Source organism: Corvus moneduloides, chromosome 7 (genome assembly GCF_009650955.1).
Source record: "Corvus moneduloides isolate bCorMon1 chromosome 7, bCorMon1.pri, whole genome shotgun sequence".
NCBI lineage: Eukaryota > Metazoa > Chordata > Aves > Passeriformes > Corvidae > Corvus > Corvus moneduloides.
This window is the reverse complement of record NC_045482.1, coordinates 1,571,216-1,593,068: the sequence shown is the minus strand read 5'-3', so window position 1 is coordinate 1,593,068 and position 21,853 is coordinate 1,571,216. Positions and strand designations below refer to the sequence as shown.

At 47.0% G+C, this 21,853-nt stretch overlaps 2 protein-coding genes across 18 annotated transcripts in view; one reads left to right on the top strand and one right to left on the bottom strand.

Annotated features, from left to right (window-relative positions):
• Window positions 1–21,853, top strand: part of LOC116446882 — a 781,927-nt gene that overhangs the window by 343,162 nt on the left and 416,912 nt on the right. The gene's annotated exons all lie outside the window — the stretch shown is intronic.
• The window catches only part of AGAP1 (ArfGAP with GTPase domain, ankyrin repeat and PH domain 1), a 315,634-nt gene that overhangs the window by 8,265 nt on the left and 285,516 nt on the right, over window positions 1–21,853 (bottom strand). For all 17 annotated transcript variants that reach the window (XM_032115303.1, XM_032115304.1, XM_032115305.1 and 14 more), the window contains one exon: window positions 109–364. In XM_032115303.1, the coding sequence (XP_031971194.1) occupies window positions 109–364 (256 nt within the window). The remainder of the gene's footprint in view (window positions 1–108; window positions 365–21,853) is intronic.

The window sequence follows — 21,853 nt, the reverse complement described above, 5'->3', positions numbered from 1 at the left end:
TCAGGACATCGTCCTCGTGAAGCCCTCCAGGAGCAGGTCGGGGATGTCCTGCTGAGGGACACAGCCCAGCCCCCCCAGCCAAGCCCTCTCCTGGCACCAGGTGCTTACCCAGATGAGGAGCTGCACCAGCACCACGTTCCCTTTCCGGCAGGCCAGGTGCAGGGCGGTGCGCCCGTCCCCGTCCCCGCAGGTCTCGTTCACCTCCTCCCGCGTGCCGTGGGCCAGGAGCAGGATCACCGTCCGCAAGTCCTCCTCGGCTGTGGCCCTCAGGAGATGCTGGCCCAGAGAGAGCTCCAGGCACTGCAGCGGGGCGAGGAAGAGCTTCTGCTCGTACTTTGCGCGTATCCAGAGCTCTTTTTCTTCCCTAGGGAAGCCAGAGGGGACAGGTCACTCTCACCTGGCGTCGCAGCCAACAAGGAGATTATTTCCCCTCTCCCAAATTTATGTCAAGAAAGCCCTCACAGGAGCAGTTCACCCAAACCTTGTATTTTTAGCAAGTATTTGTGTTGCCCACCTTGCTGTTCCTGAGCCAAGGCTCGAGGTCCTCCTTGGTGTGTGCTGTGCCCATGGGGTTGTAGGATCACAACAGCCAGGAGGTCTTAAAAAACCCCGGGCCAGCAAGAGGTCAGTGCAAGAGCCCTCACTGCCACAAAGACCAAAGACACACCAGGCAGCCAGGTTCCACCTTAAGGCTGGAAAATGCACTGCAAAAAAATGCACCCAATTTCTGTATCCCAGACCAGAAGTAACCGAACAGGGGTGCTTTGTCCCCCTCCAAGTTGGGTAATGTTCCCAAAGGCGTAGGGATGGTCCCTCTGTTTTTCCAAAATGCAAACCAATGCTTTGAAGCACCTTTTCCTCCCGATGTATCAAAGAACCGTCAGAAGCTTTCTGGTGCTATCAGGTTACAGCAGAACAAGGACTACAAACAAGGCCCTCCACTCGCCATTTAAAAAATTACCATACAATTACATGATCTGAGAGCACCAGCCCCAGACAAAGTCCCATTTAGAGGTCCCTCAGGTAATCTGCTCAGCCTGTGAAAGCCACATACATCACCTGAGCCAGGCAACTGGGTGCAGGTGACAGATTCTCTCCTCCGGAGTACAAAAGGCCGAGCTCTGTTTACGCCTTTCAGCCGTGTTTACACTGCTCCCAGTAATCTAGTGTCAGGTTAGCCCTAATCTGTTTTTAAATACTTATGTAAACATCTCCTTCCACCAGCAAATCTGGATTAGTTTTGCATCATTTCCTGGGACATGTGGAGTGACCTTGCTTTGACCTGCCTGGATGCTTTCAGGCACAGCTTCCCAAAGCAGGCACAGCTTCCCTGCCCCGGCCACAGTTTACCCCACAAACAGGGCCAGGGCTTTTCTTCAGAGCAAAAGTGCAAACAGAAAATTAACACAGAGAGTGCTTCTTGTACCCCAAACCTCTGAATGACTCCTGCAAGCTAAAAGGCACACCAAAAAACCCCTCCACAACCCATCTGGGCAGTTGCAAATTAACCTTTGATGGCAGGATCTGATAAAGGGAGTATCGCTGCAGGTATTCCAGATGGAGAGGAGGAAGAAAAGGAGTTCTGTTATCAGAATCTTTAATTCATGGTTTTTCTAATTATATCTTTTTAAGGTAAAAAGCCAAACTAGAACCAGTGCCACGGAAGGGATAAAGTAACACGCAATTACCTACAATAAAATGGGCATTCTTGCAATAGTTCCACTTCCAGTACCCATCTAGATTATCTTCAAGGATATTTAGCAAAGATCTCACATGATTTTTAAACACACAGCGAGGTATTGAGAGTATAACCAACACATCCATCGCATGTTTAAAACGTGCCAGACTGGAAAATGAAGTGATTCAACCTGTGCTGCTCACCCACAGTAGCACACACCAGGGCTCTGGGGATTTGTTTTCCTTATGTCCGCACATCCTAAAGGCAAAATATTCCTCAGATATGTCAGTAATTTTTTTTTTTTACCTTAGTCAAGGGCCTGCAAATGAATCCCCCTCTCCCCCAGACCATCCTCTGAGTGAGAGAAACTTTTGCCTCCTATCAGAGCACTGGTTGCTGTGATTCCTGTGGCTCAAAGAAGTCCCTTTCTATTTAGGAAAAAAGCTGTTTGACACAAGTTTCCCATTTCCAATCACCATTCAGCCTAAACTGTAACAGCAATGCTAAATACAGACAATAGCTGCTTAGTTCAGGCAGAGGCTTTCAGAGCTTGAGGCTGCTGGTTCACAAATCCACCAGCACGAATTTCACGTTTGCCGTGCATCGCGTGGGCAATCCTGATGCTCCTGGAAGAATGCAAGAAAGAAAGAGGGATGGGGATGTCCCACTCCTGCTCAGGTTTATCCTACTGCCTCAACAGGCTGGGGGAAGAACAGGAAACTCTCTAAACGTCAATGTCACAGGAAGGGGAATGTGCTGCCTCAGTGCTGGGCACCAAATGACTTCACTCACTAAGGTCCAGTTCCTCCACCTTTGGAGTCACATCGAGGGTTGTGGTGAAACTATAAATCAAACTAAAAGTGTTTCAGAGGCCTCAGACATTTGGGGCAGCATGTCACTGACATCAGTATTGAGCGAGATTTAGGTCTTTTTCAACAGTACAAACTGGGCATAAAGAAAGATTTGGGTTTTAGGGCAGAAAACAGAACCTCATCAGAGGTAGGAGGAAAAGCACACTGGGCTACACCTCATGGACAGCCACAACACATAGGGACTGCCTTTCAATGAGCATCTAGAAAGCCAATGCCCACAAACACCCTCCCTACATCTCTGGCACAAACCATTTAATTTGGACGGGAAGTCCTGGGGACTTTCCTGGGAGACAGCTGCAGCTCCGCCGCTCGCATTCATCTCAGAGGCCCTGACAACAAGACATAAATACTGCAATTGTTGCTCTGATGCCCCAATTTCACTTCTGGGATCCACAGCTTGTCTTGGTTGAGGTTTCATTTCCCCCAAGGAAGGCCAGTCCAAGAGCAGAGTTGTCAGCAGTAGATCACTTAACCTCATTGCAGTTCCCCGGAGGACCACTGCTCACATCCCCTGTTAGTTAATGAGCTAAAAAATGAATTATTGGAGCGGTCAGCAATAAGCAGGAAGAGGAGGCACAGTGTTTCATTTCAGCCAGCACCGACATACCTTTAAATAAATCAACTGAACAAGAGTACAAGGAAGTGTGAGGAAGAGCAACTCATCAGGAGAAAGACACTGAACCAGTCCCTAAAATAAAGGCTGGTAAATATTTCCCTCTTTTCCTCCCTTAATTGTAATCCTGGCAATTCTAAATGACCCTCTCCATACCAGACACTTCCAGCTGTAGCTGTCAAAGCCAAACTAAGACTCTTTCAGTGAACTTTCAACAGTGGAAGTCTCAAGACCAAATTAAAGCAAGACCTTCCTGTGCTCAGATGGTCCCAATGACACCAAACACTGGAGAAGGTCTGAGCTGCCTCTTCCTCATATGCACTAAAATCAATAGATTACAAGCTCCTAAATAAACTTAGAGAAAGGAACAACAGAGCTCTAAGGTCAGACTTTCTTTGAGCCTTTTCTCTCTTAAATATCTGCATTCAAACCCTGATTTGTATGTGCTGGTACAGACTCCCAACCTCACTGGTTACACAAGGGGCAAATCCAGCAGAGGATCACTGCAAAACACCCTGCAGAACCAGGAATGAGTCACTGATCTTGTCCAAAAAGTGCCACCAAGCTCTCTGCTCTTGCAGGAGTCTCCATCACTGGTGAAGCCCAAGAACACACAGTGGTGTAAGGAAATCCCTGCTGCAGCAGCAATACTGTACATAGGTAAAAGGTTATTAGAAACAGATGAAAATTTCAGTTCTCAGTTTATTTTGATCTAATTAGGTGCTTGCTTCTCAAGATAATGTCCAATTATTTAAATTACTCTGCCAGCCACATCACATCATTATTATGTGGAAACATAAATACTGGGCACTGGAAGGGGGGAGGGTAAGCAGGGAGCATCAGAGAAGAGAAAAAGCAGATTTGCTTTAAGCACAGCCTCGCTCCAGGAGCTGCACTGCGTTCCCCAGCTGTGGGTTTGCACTGGAGATGCTCCTTGAGGAGCCCACACCCTACACAGCTCAGCCCCATCGTGTGCTGCATTGGGTTTTCCACCCTACAAATCCCATCAGAAGCCTCATCCTGTTGGCATCCACTCTCCATCCCGACTCCTCCTCGCTCCCGTTCACCTCTGCCTTCACCTCCACTTGTCCCTCACACATATTTGGGGGAGTGCCATCAGGAGGCAAACACGAAGAGGATGTGCAGGGTGGGGAAAAAACGTCGCGTTCATACAGTGACCCAGAACTGCCTGAGTAGGCAACAGCACGTGGCTGGAGAGCCTGGGAACTCGCCATCAGAATTCCACAGCTCCAGAGCAAGAGCAGCCTTGCTCTCACCAAAGCATGACTAAAAGGATGACTAAAATGTCGTGTCGCTCGCTCATTATCAGAGTTACTCACCACTTGTTAAAAAGCTGGACCACATTTTGAAGGTTGAATTAGAAAGACAGTGGACAGCAGGTATTTACCATGGCACAGCACTGATTTCCCACCACCAGAAATATCGAGCAGGCTTCTCACAGGCATTTTGAAGTGAAGTTTTATTCTCCACACCTCTGACAACACTGAAAAGCTCCTGAGCTTTTTTTATCTTTTCTTCTCTCTTGCTAAAGGAACTAATTCTGTAAGAGAGGAGGCCTCTCAGTGGTGTCTCCATGGTCGCTGTGCAGGTGCTGTGCCCGTGTGTTGCCATTTCTGGTTGCTCACTGAAGTACAACCCTTTAACGCCGTGGTAACCTGGCCAGCTCAGCAAGAGCTCTGCCAAATTTCCTCTCCTGTTGGCCAGCTGACAAGGTTAATGTGTCTCGTCCAAGAAAATGAAGTAAATCTAACCCACTGCACCTCCCAAACTCCTGGAAGAGCCCCAGGATGTGTCATTAGCTTCGTGGTCCAGCATGCAAGGAGCACACATCACCTAATGACCGGTGCTGGGCAGCTGGATGTGCTGGGGCTTCCCGATTAAACAACCCCCTCTGTGATGATCCCAATAAATGGCACTGCTTTGGATAGAGCTGGTGATGCAGTGTTGGGATGAGTAAAAGGAAAACATTGGGAAGGGGGGGCGGGGATTAAAACGTTGGGGAAAGGTTCACGATGCTTTTAATTGCAACAGCGAAAAGGGGAGAGAAGAAGAGAGGGCGAGAAGAAAGGGGCTAGCAGCAAGGAATTTCCAAAGTGCCTTCCTGCCCCGAGCAAAGCAGGAACTGGGAGGAGAGGCATGGAAGAGGAGCTGGGAACAATATGCTGAGAAAACACAGGGGCTTCCTCTCTCTCTGCAGGAGAAGACCCCTCTGCTGCATTGCAAAGGCAGCGCTGAGCAGCTGAGCGGCTCCGCGCCCGCATGCCTGCTCCGCCCGGCCGCGTTGCTAAGGGGGAAGGCACAAGCCCACCGGGAATAGCCAGGTCCCTGGCAAACAAGAGGGCTCCAGACAGCAAACAAAGACCGATGGGTATTTATTCCTTAATTACAGAAAGCTTTGAAGAAACAGGCCCACTGTAAATCCCGCCTGCCGAGGGAACGGACCGCGATTTATGCGCGCTGGGGCAAAGAGGAAATAAATATCTCGCTGGCTCCTGATCAATATTATGAGTGTTTTGCCAACCTACAGGGTGTTTTATGAGCTGTAAGGACAGAAAGGGATCATTAATAATTAAATAAAGTCAACCTATTAAGCTTATTACTTCTTACAAGTTAAACACCCCTGACGGACCAAGGGCAGCCCCACAGGAAAGCCGCGGATCAGCCAGCCCGCATCTTGCCTTGGACTCTGGTCCAGGGCTGTCTCCAGTGAGCAGTGTGGTAACCCAGCCTGGAAATGATTTAGTTACTGTCTGATGGGCAACTTATCTGCCTGAAGGCTGTGTCCAAGCCGCTCTTCAAACTCTTGCCCGGGAGACGGACAATCCACTGCTGCTAAACCATGCCAAATATTCAGGTTATTCTCCTACTCTCAGTCCTTTTCAACCAAACCAAACCAAACCAAACCAAACCAAACCAAAAGGCACAAATTCCTGGAAGTGTTCGAGGCCAGGCTCTGAGCAACTTGGTCTAGTGGAAGGTGTCCCTGCCCATGGCAGGTGGTTGGAAGGAGATGGTCCTCACGGTCCTTTCCAACCCACACCATTCCAGGAGTCTGTGAAATTAAGGCGGTTTCCCAGCGGCAGCACCTTGCACTGCCAGGGACTCGTTTCCCGAAGCCCCCAGCTCTGGACCGTCTCCACCATTAGCTCTCCTATTCCATGTTCCAGTTTTCCTTTCATAGCTGTGTGTTTCAGGGGGAAAAAAAAAAAGCCCTGCTGTGCGTGAGGGACAGAGATCACTCATTTGTGCAGAGCTCCATGTGCTTCTCAAATTAATCACGTCTTGCATGACACCAACCTGTACCATTGTTATTCGGATTCGGTGGAGCTTCTCCACCTTTTTCCCTCTCTCCTGACAGCATTCCCCTACACAGGGCTCCAAAAGAGCTGCTATTTCTGCATTTGGAGGTTACCCCTCCATGGAGCAACCAGCACCTCTCCTTTAAGTATTAGTACACCCGCAGGATTTATCACTGCCCAACATTAACGACCAGCCCGGCTGAGACATCAAGGTTTAGTGACTTCAGGCTTTTCAGATAAATACCCTGCAACTGTGGGCTCTGATTTATCACAGAAAATTGCAGCCAACTTCTGTTTTCATTGCACGACACTCCATCTAATAATTTTTTAAGGTTTACTCGATAAAATATAGCACACCTGAGGTTTACTCCACGTAAAGTTAAGCAAAAACCGTGTGACATACAACAGCAGGGGATACCATGGGTACTAAGATAAGGCTTATTAAGTTGAGAATAAAGATCCTACGGGTGACAACTCTAAGCCCTGCAAGCTGGTTAAGTCTTTTCTCAATAAAAATCCCGGTTTTGAATTTGTTCCGTACAACTGTGTGAAATGGAAACAGTCCCTAGAGATTTAACAAAAAAGCTTGAAGAATGCCACACGCTGCTCTTTTCCTCTAACCCCAAAAGCCCCAGAATTTTTTGAAACAGCATTGTCAGAGATATTTCAGAGGGAAGAAGGAACCCCAAGGATGTAGAACTCACCACTGCCCTGAGGAGACCACAAAGACAATCAGAGGGCTGGAGCACCTCTGCTATGAGGAAAGTACGACAGGATTGGGAATGCTCAGCCTGGAGAAGAGAAGGCCTAGGGGAGAGACCCAGTTGTGGCCTTTCAGTACCTGAAGGGAGTCAACAAAAAAAATGGGGAGAGCTATTTACAAGGGTCTGGAGTGCCAGGACAAGGGGGAGTGGGTTTAAACTGCCAGAGGGCAGGGTTAGATGGGATACTGGGAAGAAATTCCTCCCTGTGAGGGGGTGAGGCTCTGGCACAGGGTGCCCAGAGCAGCTGTGGCTGCCCCTGGATCCCTGGAAGTGTCCAAGGCCAGGCTGGACAGGGTTGGGATAGTGGGAGGTGTCCCTGCCCATGGCAGGGGGTGAGACTGGATGAGCTTTAAGATCTCTTCCATTCCAAACCCTTCTGTGATTCTGTGATTTTAAACACATAGCTCAGTGAAAATAATTTAAAAAGCACCATGAAGAGTGGAGGAAGATGGATTTTCTGCTAAGGTTTGTAAGGAGAGACTTCACGAGAGTCTGGAATGCAAAAGCCATGAACAACAAACAGCTCCCTTGCACCCACCCTCTGCTAACCAACAGGAAAGCTCCTGAGTTCAGGATCTGATTCCTTTTACGTGCTGGCACATCAGTATCTAGGTAAACATCCAAGCAAAATTTAACCCCAAACATATCACTGTGCTGAGCACCAGAAAGAAAAGGCTGATAAATGAGTTATCGCTGCGTGGTTCTAGACACACAAGTGAACTGCTTCCAATTCTTGGGTGGTCAACCTCACCCCACAAATATTACCTAAAAAAAGCCAGAAGATACAACAGTTGCATGGAAATGCTAAAACCAAGGAGTATATTTGCTTCTTGCCTGTTTTCAAGAATAAATATATATATATATGCAGGGAACAGTAATTGGAAACATGTACCTAATGCATTTCATACTTGTGTGTAACCATACTTAACCCAATGTCTTTAAGTGTACAAATCGTTGTGCCAGGACCTAAACACAGACTGGAAATTTCAATTTGCCATTTGATATACACTCACCCAGCTTAGAAGATCCCAGTAATTCCCAACTTGTTAACACAAGGTAGAGCTCAGGAAATCTTTGTTTTTTCTTTAAAAGGAGGGGGGGAAATATGAAAATTCCCTTCTCAAAGGTGGCGGAGGGGAGGGGGAGCGACGCACAAATATTGCAACGCCTAAATCTCAATAATCTGTGCCAGGAGCTCGGTGGCTGAGTGAGGTGGCCCATCCCTGAGGGATGTGGTGTGGAGCAGGGTTAACTGCCCATCAGGGATACTGGAACAGTTGCTGATGTGAGCTGCTGTGGAACAGATCCCACTGCAAACACACGAGGGGAGAGAAATGGAGCCTTCCTGCTGCTTGCCCTGCTGGAAAGTGGAGGAGCAGCACAACTGTGAGTGCCTTATAAATAATGAGGGGGGGGGAAAACCAACCCCCTCTGACGGGGCTGGCAAACTTCCAGAGTAGAACGAGATCTCAAGTGAGAGCTTGCTTGAGGCTTCCATCATAGAATCAATAAGGTGGGAAAAGACCTCGGAGATCATCAAGTGCAGCTGATGCAAAATGGAAAAAACATGCTGTGGGCTCGAGGAGAGCCCAGTCTTTACCTGAGGATCAAAAACTGGAAGAGGACAGTCTAATTGCAACGCCCCAAAAAGACCTTCAGAAATGTTTCTTGATCCTTTATTAACAGTAGCTCCTACAGTTTGGTTTGCAAGGAAAAACAAAAGTCCTTTCAGGGGGCTTTAATTGTATCTTAATTCCAGTAGAAGCAGTGAAGATGATGCTCTTTGGAGTATTTGGGGAAAAAGCACCCTCCAACCATTACACTGAATTTATGTAAGACATAAAAGAGAAAATACAAGTAATAAACGTTGTATTTGAGCACAGACTCTGAAGAAAAACACATTTGGAGCAGCAAGAAAATAAAACCAACTGCTTGCTCTGCACGAGTCAGCAGTGGGAGGCAGGCGAGTTTGCAGGGCAAGGTCCAAGGGCTGGGAAGCAGCCGGACCATCCCCGTGGGCAGCATCTCTGGGATCCACCTTCTAAGGATGCTGTAGGGACCTCTCTGCTGTCCAACTCTTCCCAAGTGACTTGGAGCTCTCCCTTCTGCTCCCCTCGCCTTCTGATGTCTCCTCCTTTGCAATTCAAGTATCACAGAATCCTTCAGTTTGGAAAAGACCTCCAAGACCAAGTCCAACCTTCAACCAAACACCATCGTGCCCAAGGCACTAAGTACCGTGCCCACTCATTCCACGAACACTTCCAGGGATGGTGACTCCTCCACCTCCCTGGGCAGCCCCTTCCAATGCTTAAGCACTCTTTCAGTGAAGGAATTTCCCTCATATCTGACCTGAACCATCTCACTGATGCCAAGGACTCTGAAGGAATTGCTGATGTCACTGGACTCTTCCATTAGCCTCATTTATTAATGGCTATTTTTATTTAGGAAAAACGACGTCTTTTTTTGGCAAGTTAGACCTCCCAAAGTATTCCTTCCATTCAGCAAGCGATGGGACTTCCCTCCACCTCTGTTTCAGTGGGCTGCAGGTGTTTGATGCCCTTCTCAAACCATAAATCATAATTAGTTAAAAAAAGACCGTTGGTAGACCTGCTTCTGGAAAAGCAAAGTGGATGAAGAATTTCCTTAGAGTAAAAAAGAGATGAAGACTTGAGAATCCTCAGTAGTTAACACCCAGAGAAACCCACGAGGTTCCTTTGCCTAAAAACTGAAATCTCAAAGCTATTTTTTTTTTTTGATTTGTTTGTGTGTTTCCAACAATGGGATGTGCAACACTGGGGCTGCCCAAATGTGCCCCAAAACGGTGGGATTAGAGATGGATGTGGCTTTCAGAAGACATGGAAGTGCTCAGGTCCTGCTGAGGCTTTTCCAATGGTGCACCTCTGCCTGTTAATCACTTCCAAAGCTTTAAGCTTTTATGATTTACAAGCCATAAGGTGGATGTTTGTCAGTGGGAAACCCACAGAAAACCTGACAGCAAAGAAAATCCACATTGGGGACACCTGCCAAAAGTGACAGCAAGTTCCACTTCCAGAGCAACTCAGAGAGAGCTGTGCAGGGATTTAAAAGCTGAATTAAAGCCAGAATTGAGGAATTAAAGCCCCCTGCCCAAGTGTTCTTGGTGCCTAAGTGCTCTCTCTCTCTCCCAGCTACTTCCCTACAAACCCCTCTTCAGGCCACATTTGGAAATTATTTAAAAAAGATAAAATATCCCTAATCTGTTACCAATTAGAAGGAACATGTGAATATTATTTTCTAATTTGTGACTCAATCTTGAAAGCGAACTCACTGAAATAATTACATTGCCTCCTGAATATTCCTATTGTGCTCCTGAAAAAAAAAAAAAAAAGAACAGTGGGTATGTCCTCTCCTGCCTGAGATGCCCTGGGGCTGAATGTATCAATAAGAACCATCAAAGCCCTGGACGTGGGCTGCCAAAAAACTGTAATTTCTGCTCCCTGGCAGCTGCAGCCCAGGGGTTGCCAAAGGGATTCGTTGCCTCCTAATGGCCTTTGTGCAACTTGGGTTTGTGGTGAGGAGGGACGAGCCAAGGAGGCCCAAGGTGAGTGGCAAACACAAGGTGTCCAAGGTATCCCACTGGCACAAGTGACCCCTTCCAGCTGTACGAGCTCTAAGCCAGGATTTATGAGAGCAGCAAGGGAGACTTCTTTGTAAAACCCAGACGCAGCACGACTTGAGTGAGTAACTCCTGAAAATTGGTAATTTCCTGGTGGTTAGCAGGAGAAGGCCCACCAATGGGGAAGCAGAGGCTGCTAATAAATTTATAGTGCGTTATATGCCAATTAGACCCCCTCAGCCCTTCAAGAGGCAGCACCACCAATCAGGTCATCATTCCACAAATGTACTCTTTAGGGCTGAGCTCATCACAAATCAATCCTGCATTTCAAGTGCAATTTTCATTAGCGTTGCCCGGGACTGCACTGGTGAAACAATGCAGGCAGGTATTTTCCTTCTCCCCTCCAAGCACCCTTCCCTGATGCCCTGTGCACAGCTATTTGCTCCTCCTTGTGCACAGCCACGTCTCGACTTCACATGGTAAATAATCATTTTGAATACCACATTAATCCTGCATCGGACCAGATTTATTACACGCGTCACACGCGGGAGTTTCGCCGTCACTCGCAAGCCAGCCGTGAACCCCGTGCTTAAATTACATCCTTGCACCTGACCATGCACCATGCAAGGCTCTGTCAATACCAGGAGTCAGCAGCTCCCTCAGCTTCCCACCCTGTGACATCCACAAGTGCCAAGACACCCGACGCCGCTCGTTTGGGAATTCAGAAAAAGGGAAAAATACAGCAACAACTACTCTGTACGGTTTAGCATCTGCTTTAAACCTCTGGTCATAGCTTAAATCACAGCTTTTAGTCTGTGCAAGCAACACTGCATTTTGGATGCTCTTCTTTGCTTCATTTTTTGCTGAACGAGGCCAGAAACAGCCCTTAATAACACCTATGGCAGCACGGAGATGCCTCCTGGTCAGGAGCACAGGGCAACCTGAGCCACCAGGGATGCATTTTCCAGGTACAGACCTTGGAAAAGCACACCCAGAAACCTGTCAGAGAACATCCTGAGCTGGAAGGGACCCACAGGGATCATCAGTCCAACCCCTGGCTCTGCACAGACACCCCAACAATCCCACCCTGTGCATCCCTGAGAGCGTTGTCCAAACGTTCCTTGAGCTCTGGCAGCCTTGAGGCCGTGACCAACCCAACCTGACCCAACCCTAGGTGGGGTTACAAATCTAACATCCATGTTAGGTGGACTTAAGGAACAGGGACCTCTCAATGCCAAGAATTCCCAAAGCAACCTTCACTTCCCTGCTTCCCAGCCAGGTAAGCTCCTTTCGAGTCACCATGGGACCAAATTTTACTTCCTAAACTGCCCCTGCCCCCACTGCTTTTAAATTTTATGGAGTCTCTTCACAAAAAAAACACAACTTAGGAAGAGCAGTGCCTGATGCCTCAAGCCTTGGGCTGTCACCTGCATCTTATTTCTACTTAACCTCTTAAATAACATTGGAATTCACTTTGTCCCCTGATGGGCGCCGTAATGAGAACCTCCTGTCAATCACGGCTCCATTAGCCGGGACAGACTTTCACTTCCTGAAACAATTTATTGGATTCCCAGAAGCGAATGGGCCTTGCTCCTTTTGAGCCGGGCTTTTTTGGGGAGCTATTCAGCGGGAGCGGGTGTCCCTTCTGTCCCTGCTGAGCGGGGCATTGTTCCCCCCGTTGGCTCATGGAAACGGCTTCCTGAGCTGACCCACCTCTCCTTGTCCCGGCCAGGCCGAGTGTTTGCCAAAAACTTCTTTGGGCTGCTCAGTTCACCGGCGCAACACAAAACCCACCAGCTGTTTCCAGCCACTGGGGCAGGGGGAGAAGCCAATCCTGCTGTTAACCCCTTCCCAACAAAACCCTGGAGAGCTGGAGCCCGTCATCCCCGGGGCAGAGGAGCGCGACTCCACAGTAGCTCCCTCTTCCTTAGGAAAGCAGGATCTGCTCTCATTTAGCATGAAACTAAAGGCAATTTTGTTTTCCTCTTCCTCTCTCTTGGTTACAACACAAATTGCAGCTCGAAGAAAAAAATCTTACTAATAGAGGCTAAAACCACTTTGGTTGGAACATTATCTCGAGAGGAGAATTTTCATTTCCCCGAGTGTGTGCAGTCCTTACGAGGTTCATTTGCAATGAGTCTCTCTGTTTTGATGAGATAATAAAATGCATTTTATTTAAAAATATCTCCATTTCTGCCCCCCCCTCCCAGCAAAGGAATTTAAATGGTCAGTTAATCTTTCTGCTTCAGAAACAACCCACTGAGTAAATAAGAGGGCTCAAGATTATATAAACCAACATTTTTTCCTATTCCAACGCTGGTCTCGAAGACTGAACTACAAATGTACCTGGGCATTGGCTGTGTGCCTTTTTAGTATAAATCAGTTTAACTTTTAGCCTGGGAAAGGGGGGGGGGAAAAAAAAAAAGGAAACAAGATGATAGTTATCTCCAGCCTTCTGTGATTCTCGAGTCCATAGTAAATGGGGGGACTCGTTAGTGCCATAGTGATCCAATCAGGATGAAATTATGCAGTCATGTAAGAAATAATATCTATTAGGCTAATTTAATCAACGAATACTTTACAGATGAATAAGAATGCAAAATCCAATTATTTCAAACATTTGGACTGTCAGCCGCTGTGTTTTCGAAGCGGTGGAAGAGGAGAAAAGGAAGGTTTAAGGATCCTTTTAAGATGAGGGTGGCTGGGCTGTGTTTGTGGCAGGAGAGCTTAAAACAGCAGAAAAACTGACAACCACAATCAGCACCTTGTGTGGCTCTGAGGGCTGGAGCTGGGCTGGCTCCTGGGGCACCTTCCCCTGGCATATTGGTGTGGACAGCTTGATCTGCTCTTTGCGCTGGCTGATGATGACTGTCTCCAGTCCTGGTGATTTCCCCTTGCCAGTCACCCTTTCAAAGGAAGGCTGATGCTCTGATGACAATTTGTTCCTGGGAAGGGAAGATGTGCCCCTGGGTTGGTGCACAGCACAGCTCCATGGATGACACGTGGCATTTGTTCCTCTTGGAAAACCAAGAGATTGCTTTATGGCACCATGCAAAGAGCAATGGGACACACAGAACTACTACCAGAGGGGGAAATCAGGTTAAAACACAACTTGACTCAAAAAGGAGGGGACAAAACTGGGGGCTGTGAGTACACAAACCATGATCCAGTACACAAACCTGACTCAACATCTGCTCTGCTGATGCTCTGTCAAACCATGAGAGGATCATGAAGCCTGCCAGAAAACCATCATTCCCCCACCAAGGAGACTTCAGGATTGGCTCCTTGCTATAGAATAAAGGCACAAGAAATCCCACATCCACTGCCTCTCTGTGGAGAATTTTCTCCCCAATCCACTGGAGTTGCTGATTCATAAAGAAACGAGAGCAGCCACCCTCTGCATTTTAAGTAACAGAATGGTTTGGGTTGGGAGAGACCTTCAAGACCATCTCATTCCAACCCCTCTGCCATGGGATGTCCTTCCACTGTCCCAGGTTGCTCAGAGCCTTGTGGAACATCTCACACACACGTCCAGCTTCATCACACAGGGCCTGCTAATCCCATTGACTATCAGAGCAGTTATTTCAAGACCTGAAGATGGCAAAGGTGCACGTTCTGCTCAAGTCTACAGCACAAAAGTGACATTTTTTCTCCTCTCTCATCGTTACTAGAAGTTACTTGCCTGTACAGAGAAAAACAAGACTACAAGAAAGGGATGAATACTTTAACCATGTGGAATATCTTCCACAAAGAGCTGAATGAGCTTCACAAGGAAGCTTAAACTTAAAAAATTCAATTCACTCTCTGGGCTTCAGCCTTTTTTTTGACTATTTGAGTGGTATCAGGAAGAACAGAGCAAAGCTGGTGCCTGCTGCAGAGTGTGGATGCCCCACCGCTCCGTAAGGTCTGCGCTGCGATTCCCAGCGTACCTGTGATCCAAACATTTTTCTGCCCTGTCATCTGGAGCGGTAAATGGTCTCTCTTGCTTATTTAAACACTTAATGCTCTTCTGATGCCCAAATTATGCCTGTTTGCCGTGATGGATTAGCACAGAATACAGCAGTGACAATTTTCTGCAATCTGCGGAATATCAAGTTTTGATTACTTCAGGAGGAAAAAGTAAAGTTATGAGCAAACTGATTGATAAGGAGCAGAGGAATACTTCATGTGGTGGCTCGCTGGGAGCCTTGATGAATGCCTGGCAGGACTGTGATGAGTCCCCACAGAAGACATGCAATAACTCTGAGGAGATTTAAGGTATTTATTGCTCAAATAAAACAAAACCAAGTGACATGGGTGGGTGAGGTAGCACTGGGTGATTACAGTCTGCTGATCAAGACCAAGTGCAATTCCCATTTTTTCCAGAACAAAAAACCAAACTAGTTCTCCAGCTTGCCTACGGAACACTGATGGTTATTTTGGGAATTCTGGATGCTGGCTTTCTTCAGTGAGGAATGGGATTGTTCTAGAGTCAGGTCTTTATGGTGGTCTCTTCTAGTTAATGCTGGCAGTTGTTCTACTTTTGGGTGGCAAATGAGCAGTACCTTTTAAAGACAAAACTATAATATATATATTTTTGTATGTCTGTATGTCTGTCTGTCTATCTATCTATCCCATAAAGCTATAATATATGTATTAGATATAAGGTTGGACTTGATAATCTTGGAGGTCTTTCCCAACCTTCACGATCCTATGATTCTCTCTCTCTGTCCATGAACACACATCCCCTGGGCCCCACTCCCTTCCAGCAGCAGCAGCTTTCCCAGCTGCGAGACTGAGAGGATTTCCCAAAGGAGCATCCCTAGCATGGTGCAGGCACTGCATTTTGCTCCACAGCAAGGTGTAGGGAGAGCTCCTCTGAAGGGATGAACTGCTCTCTCCTCAATTACAAATCTCTCTCGTTCGGGGCTTCCACGGCAATAACACATCAACAGTCTCCCTGTGCTGCCAGAGTTTAGAAGCATAGAAAGGCACAAAGTTAATTTCTGGGCATAGGCAGCGATATGGGATACACATCATAAAGTCACCCCAAGACACAGATGTGATCCCTCCACTCTGGAACAGTTGCTGAGCTGTGTCTGCGTGAAAATCCCTAAAGCTCTCCCTGAGTGTGACGGGACTTTGTCTTAAAAGCATCTTCTCCAAAACAGTTCAGACTGAGGGAACCTTCTGAGAGAGGAGAGGCAAGGGAGGAAAAAAGCCACCAGCGAAGAGCATGATGCATTTGAAGGCAGGGTTGCATCAGAAGCACCTTTTCCTTCAGAGAAGGGAGCTCACTTAAGCCCACAGGGCTGTTTTGCTGTTAAAAAAGGCACTTGCAGTTAAGCGGTGAAGAGAACGGATTTTTTTATTTCCAGTTTACTATTTCTGGGTGGGGTTGATGGATGTTTTGGACAGAAGGAGATGAAAGGAGGCTTTGTGAGCCAGGATGATTAAAACAGTTGTCTTGAGCTGAGTTTGTCTATTGTGAAAAGAAGTGGGGGAGACTCCAACCAATCCATCAGCAATCCACCGCCGGCAGACGCAGGCACTGATTAGACACGACAGCTTTGCAACAGGTTTGAAATCAAAGTGCAACAGAACTAGCCTGGCTGTCTGTCTGTGTTTGGAAAAGCAGCCCAGGAGCTACAAGGATCCTGAAGATGTTCAGCTTTTCCGACTCCAAGAGCCAGCATGGCAACACCAGTGGCACTCCAAGGAGGATGAAGAAGATCCTGGTAGTAAAACAAAGGATGCTTAAAACTCTCAGTCTGAGAACATGATGGATTTGGAGGATTCCTTGATGTGGTATTTAGGGATCTGGAAGTGCTGGGTCAAGGGTTGCACTCAATGATCTTGGAGGGCTTTTCCAACTTTAACCATTCCATGAATCCATGATATTTTAGACGCAAAGCGTAACCCAAAGGCAGGGCGTGCATTCCCAGCTATCAAAACAGACTGTGGAAGAGCACAGACCAAGGATCTGCTGCCTTCCCTGCAAAATGCTTGGACTTTCCAGGGCCATCACATATCCCAAACCACTTGCCCTCTGCTGATAATGCTTAGGATGAGACTCTTAAGCTGTATCAACCCGTTTTGTTTACTGTAAAATATTCTTCCAGCCTGAAGAAATAGGAATTAGTGATTCTTCTGAGATCTGGCCAATGTGACAGACTTAGCTGGGTATCTTGCACAGCTTTTATAGTGAAAAAAGAAATTGCTGTTATTGATGTGATCTGGCAATGAAAATATTTTCCATCTGACACACACCAAGCAGCTCCCACCAACAGTCAGGAGGAGCTCTATTGAATTCCTGAGCATTTCTTTTTTAGCTCCTGGCTCAGACCAGAATGGATGGAGCACTGAGAACTGCTGGGTGAGACCCCAGATTGCATCTTGGTGGGCATCTGATCCCAGTCCCTGTGAGCTGAGCACCAGCATTCCCAGCAATCCTGCTGTTTGCTTTGGTCTGTCTTTTGGGAATGGCTTCCGAGGGATACAATAACCTGGCAGCCACCTCCAATCCTGCCTGGATGCTTGGAAAAAAAGCTACTGCTCCCTCAGAGATCAAGTGGGCAGCAGCCCCTTAACAGGAACTGGTCTATGAGCTACCACCACATGTCTAATTAATGACCCTGCCGGTCGCAGCTGGAAGAGCTGAGCTGGGGGTGATTAATTAAATTAGCTGGCAGAGGAAATTACAGTGGAAAAGCCAAAGTTTGATTGCTCCATAATTAACCACAGTGCAAATAATATCTGCATCTATAACTTCCAGCGATGAGATCAGAAGCCAATTGAATTTGGCACTGATTGAAGCTGTAAATATCCTGTGGTGAAAAATGATAGGTTTGTTCTGAAGGGAAAACTTACAGAAATGGACATCCAGCGGATGCAAGAGGGGAGCAGGGGACAGGGAGGAAAGAGCACTGGAATTAGATCTTGATCTCAGCTGATTTCTGCAGTTTTCTGCAGTGCTAAGAGGATTCTATGTGAAACAGGAAGAAATATTTTAAAACCTGAATGCTGTGGGATTCCTTATCAGAGCTTTGGTGAATCTGGAAAGCAAAGGCCACGGAGATCATTCCATCCCTCGCCTTGCTCCACAGCCTGTGTCTCCTAAGCGGTGGGAATCACTGCTTTCCTTGGGAAAGCACTGCACAGCTGAAGAAATACCCAGTCCAAACACCTCCTCCCTGTTCCTCCATCCCCTACTCCTACTCCCAGGAGCACTTTTTTCAACTACAAGAACCCATTTTTCCAAGGAGATGTCCTCCAAATGCCTGCAAACCCCTCCATTCCCCACTAAACCATTATCATTTCATTAACCCCCTTAAGCATCTCCTGCTACTCACTGAAGACTCGAAACATTTCTTATAATTCTTCTCCAAAATTCTCTATTTTGACAAGTTATGGTCATGATATGTACCCACCCCAATCCTGCATCATGTTGGATTACTGTGAGTTTTATCCCTCTTCCACTGCTGGTGTAGGTCTGGCTTAAAGAAAGCTCAGATTTTTCAACTGTGGCCTGAAATGCAACCCCTCAAATCCCCAAGTGAGCCAAGGTCTATTTCCATGCTTCTCAAACTGCTATCCAGTGTACTCTGTGATAAAAACTGCATAATCCAGCAAATATTTAATTCTTGTGTTTTTAGAGCAGTGAAACCAGTTTTCCTGAGTGTTGAGTAGTGAAAGTGCACATATGCAATAATTTTTCATCTTTTGTGTATTTTATTTCTATTTTCATACATTATCTTGAATTTATCAAGGGTATTATATATATGCTTGATAAAATATATGCCTGACCATATTATATTTGCTTGATAAAAATGTTTCTCCAAAGGGAATCCACTTTGTGTGGAGCACGACCATCCCACGAACCAAATTTGTGCCTTCTCCTGCTCCAGACCAAAACACTCCTGTGGGTATTGGCACCTCCTTGGCCATCAAACCCTCCTCACCAGGACACCCCGGTACAAAAAAAAATTACAATTCCACAAAAAACCCCAGCAGCACAATATTGATTGTGAACACACAAGTTCTGCTCTGCTTTGCCATTTCCTTCTGGAAAGCTGGGGAATCACAGAACCAGCCCCTTTTTTATGCTACTTTATTACTCCTGGCTGACAACACAACTTTTTGGAGTGCCCTGAAAGCCTTCCCTATAAGCTGGGTTGGTTCCTGCATGTCCCATTATGGCAGTGAGATGGTCTGGCTGTAAAAAATGCAAACCAAACTTCTCTCCCCCAGGATGTCAAATGCACTTTCCTCTTACAAAATAACCACATTTGATGTTGGAGGCTATTTTCCTTCTGCTTCTGAGACATCCCATGTTCTCCTCTGCCTCTTATTCCACATCTTAACCACTCACACTGGTACCCAACGAGCTGCCTGACTCCACAAAAATGCAAATGTGGCAAAAAACACCAGCTAAAAATCAGCTCTGGACATATTTAAATTTCAGGAGTCCCAAAACTCTGTTGGAAGAGCCATTCTCATCTCTCATTCCCACCACACATCCTGCCCATCCCTAAACCTTGCCCGCTCCTTCACACCTCCCTTCCAAATACCCCAAGACCCCTTCATCAAATGTGGTTATTTTGTAAGAGGAAAGTGCATTTGACATCCTGGGGGAGAGAAGTTTGGTTTGCATTTTTTACAGCCAGACCATCTCACTGCCATAATGGGACATGCAGGAACCAACCCAGCTTACAGGGAAGGCTTTCAAGGCACCCCAAAAAGTTGTGACTGATTTTTCACAAGCAAAACTCTGCATTTCAAAGGGTCCTTTGGCAGCTGAGTTTATCCAGCCTCCAAATGAATTTTGTGGAGGAATTTTGTGCAAGCTCCACGCTGTTGGATTGGTCTCGGGGCTGATGTGCCACAGGCAAGGGGCTCCACAAAGCCTGGGCTTTGAAAGGATGTGGCTTAGAAATCCCACAGAACAACGAAGAAATGTTCCCCTTGCCCAATTTTAAATTCTCTCTTGGCTTTAGTGAACTTGCCCTTCAAGCAGCCCAGCAACGAGGCTGGTGAACTCCTGTGAGTAGGAAGCAAGTAGTGCCTGCACAGCACCTGTGCACGGGCTGAGGGCTGAACTTCTCCCACATTCCCCATCCCTGTGTGGATGTGGATCACTGCAGGGTGCAGATTCCCCAGGAAATCCTGGCCTTTTCCCAAGGGATGGCACACAAAGCAAAATGCTGACCGACACCAACGTGTCCACAGCTGAAACCAGAGCTGGGAGCGCCTACACCAACCCAAACTGGAGTTCCACCACTCAAAACTGCAATTGCAGCAGTATTTCAAATAGTAACATCTATTTTAAACACTAACTAAGAATATTGTTTTAAATAAGAATATTTTAACTTTTCTCCTTGACTGGAAGTCTGAACAAGTAATCCCAATTAATTTTTGTAGCTGTTTTTTCCTTTTCCTCCTTTTTGCCTGAATGCAACAGGTGAATCCAAGCAAACTCAGCATCTATTTAGGACTGGTCTGAGCTGTGGGAGGACAAGTGACCAAAGCAGATCTGATCTGGAAAGGCTCACATGAGCACACACACGTCACTAGCAAAGGATTAGAGCTGCAAATTTTGGCTTCTTGAGATGAAAAAGTTAAAAAAAAGTCACCTTCTAGACATAATTTTTCATAAGAAATCCTTCAGTTTCAGCACACAGTGACACAATCCTGTTCTTCCCACTTGCAGAGGAGTCTCACAAGCATCCCTGGGGTGGTGATTTAACTGTGTGTGCACCTCAGACTCCCAAGCCTGATGACAGGCTGGTGCTGTAGACAAGTGAAAATGCAATAAAAACATCCCTTTGGAAATTCTGACCTGGATGAAACCGGGGAAACGTAAATTTTTTGGAGGAAAGGCGAAGTTAGCTGGAAGATTTCTAGGCCATGACGTAACCATCTGTTCAGCAAGAAGACTTTTTGAAGCTCGGCCCATGCACACCTTCTGAGGTTCACCAATTACCAAGACACGGCTTCTTCTCGTTCCCCAAATTCTCACACAGAAAATGCCTCAGCGACAGGACTTTGCTCTGTCTGCACAATCCAGTTAATAGGCACTGGAAGGATTTCATCTCCCCCTAATTCCTGCCTCCCACCCCTCACCTGTGCTCCCCTCAGCACATTTTCACCTGCTGTTTAATTACTCGAGTGCTGCTCTGATTCCCTCCGGTCGCTCCTTTCCGCCAGGGTTTGCTGCTGTCCCCCACTCCAGCACCCACACATGGAAAAATCCAGCTGGAAGAGCATTATCCCTGACGAAAAGAGAACATTTGAGAGCTGTGGGGAACCTGCATTTGGGCTGCTGTGTAGATCAAGTTTCAGTCCAGTCAAAAGCCGGCACCATCTTTTCACTGCTGCCCTTTTCATTTAGTTATCTTACTGAAGTCTTATCTCCCCAGTCCCTTGCCATAGGCTACCAGCTTCCTGCAGAGCCAGAAACAAAGCTCAGTCTTAAACAAAGGGGGGAAAAAAGGGAAAAAAGCACAAAAGAAAGTTGGTCACAGTTACTGTTAGGGAGCCCTGCGGGTTCTGTAGCCAGGACCAAAGCGAGGGGATGCTGCTGCTTCTGTGCCTCGTGTCACCGGCCAGCAAAGCCACCAGGAGCACGGAGAGGCACTGCCTGCCTTCAAAGCATCCCCACCACTGCCTTCAGCCACGCTCTGCTGTCCCAGGAGCTGAAACAGATCCATCCAAACAGCTGGAATGGGCAAAAAGAACCACGAGAGGAGGAGGGATCACAACCACCAGCACTGGTGACAACCGCCAAGAGCTTGTGGCCCACGGACACAACCTTCCTGTGACATCCCACCCAGGGAAAAGGGAAGCCTGGGGACCACCTCCCAGCCTCTCAGCCCATCCTCATATTTAACCACAATCAGTTTATGCAGAAAAGGCAGAAACAGCAAAAGGAATTTGTACAACAAAGCTCTGAGAAATCTAGGATTTGAGCTCAGGACTCAAACAAGGAGGATTTTTTGGGGAAAAGAGTGTTCATAAATTGATAAGCAGCAGC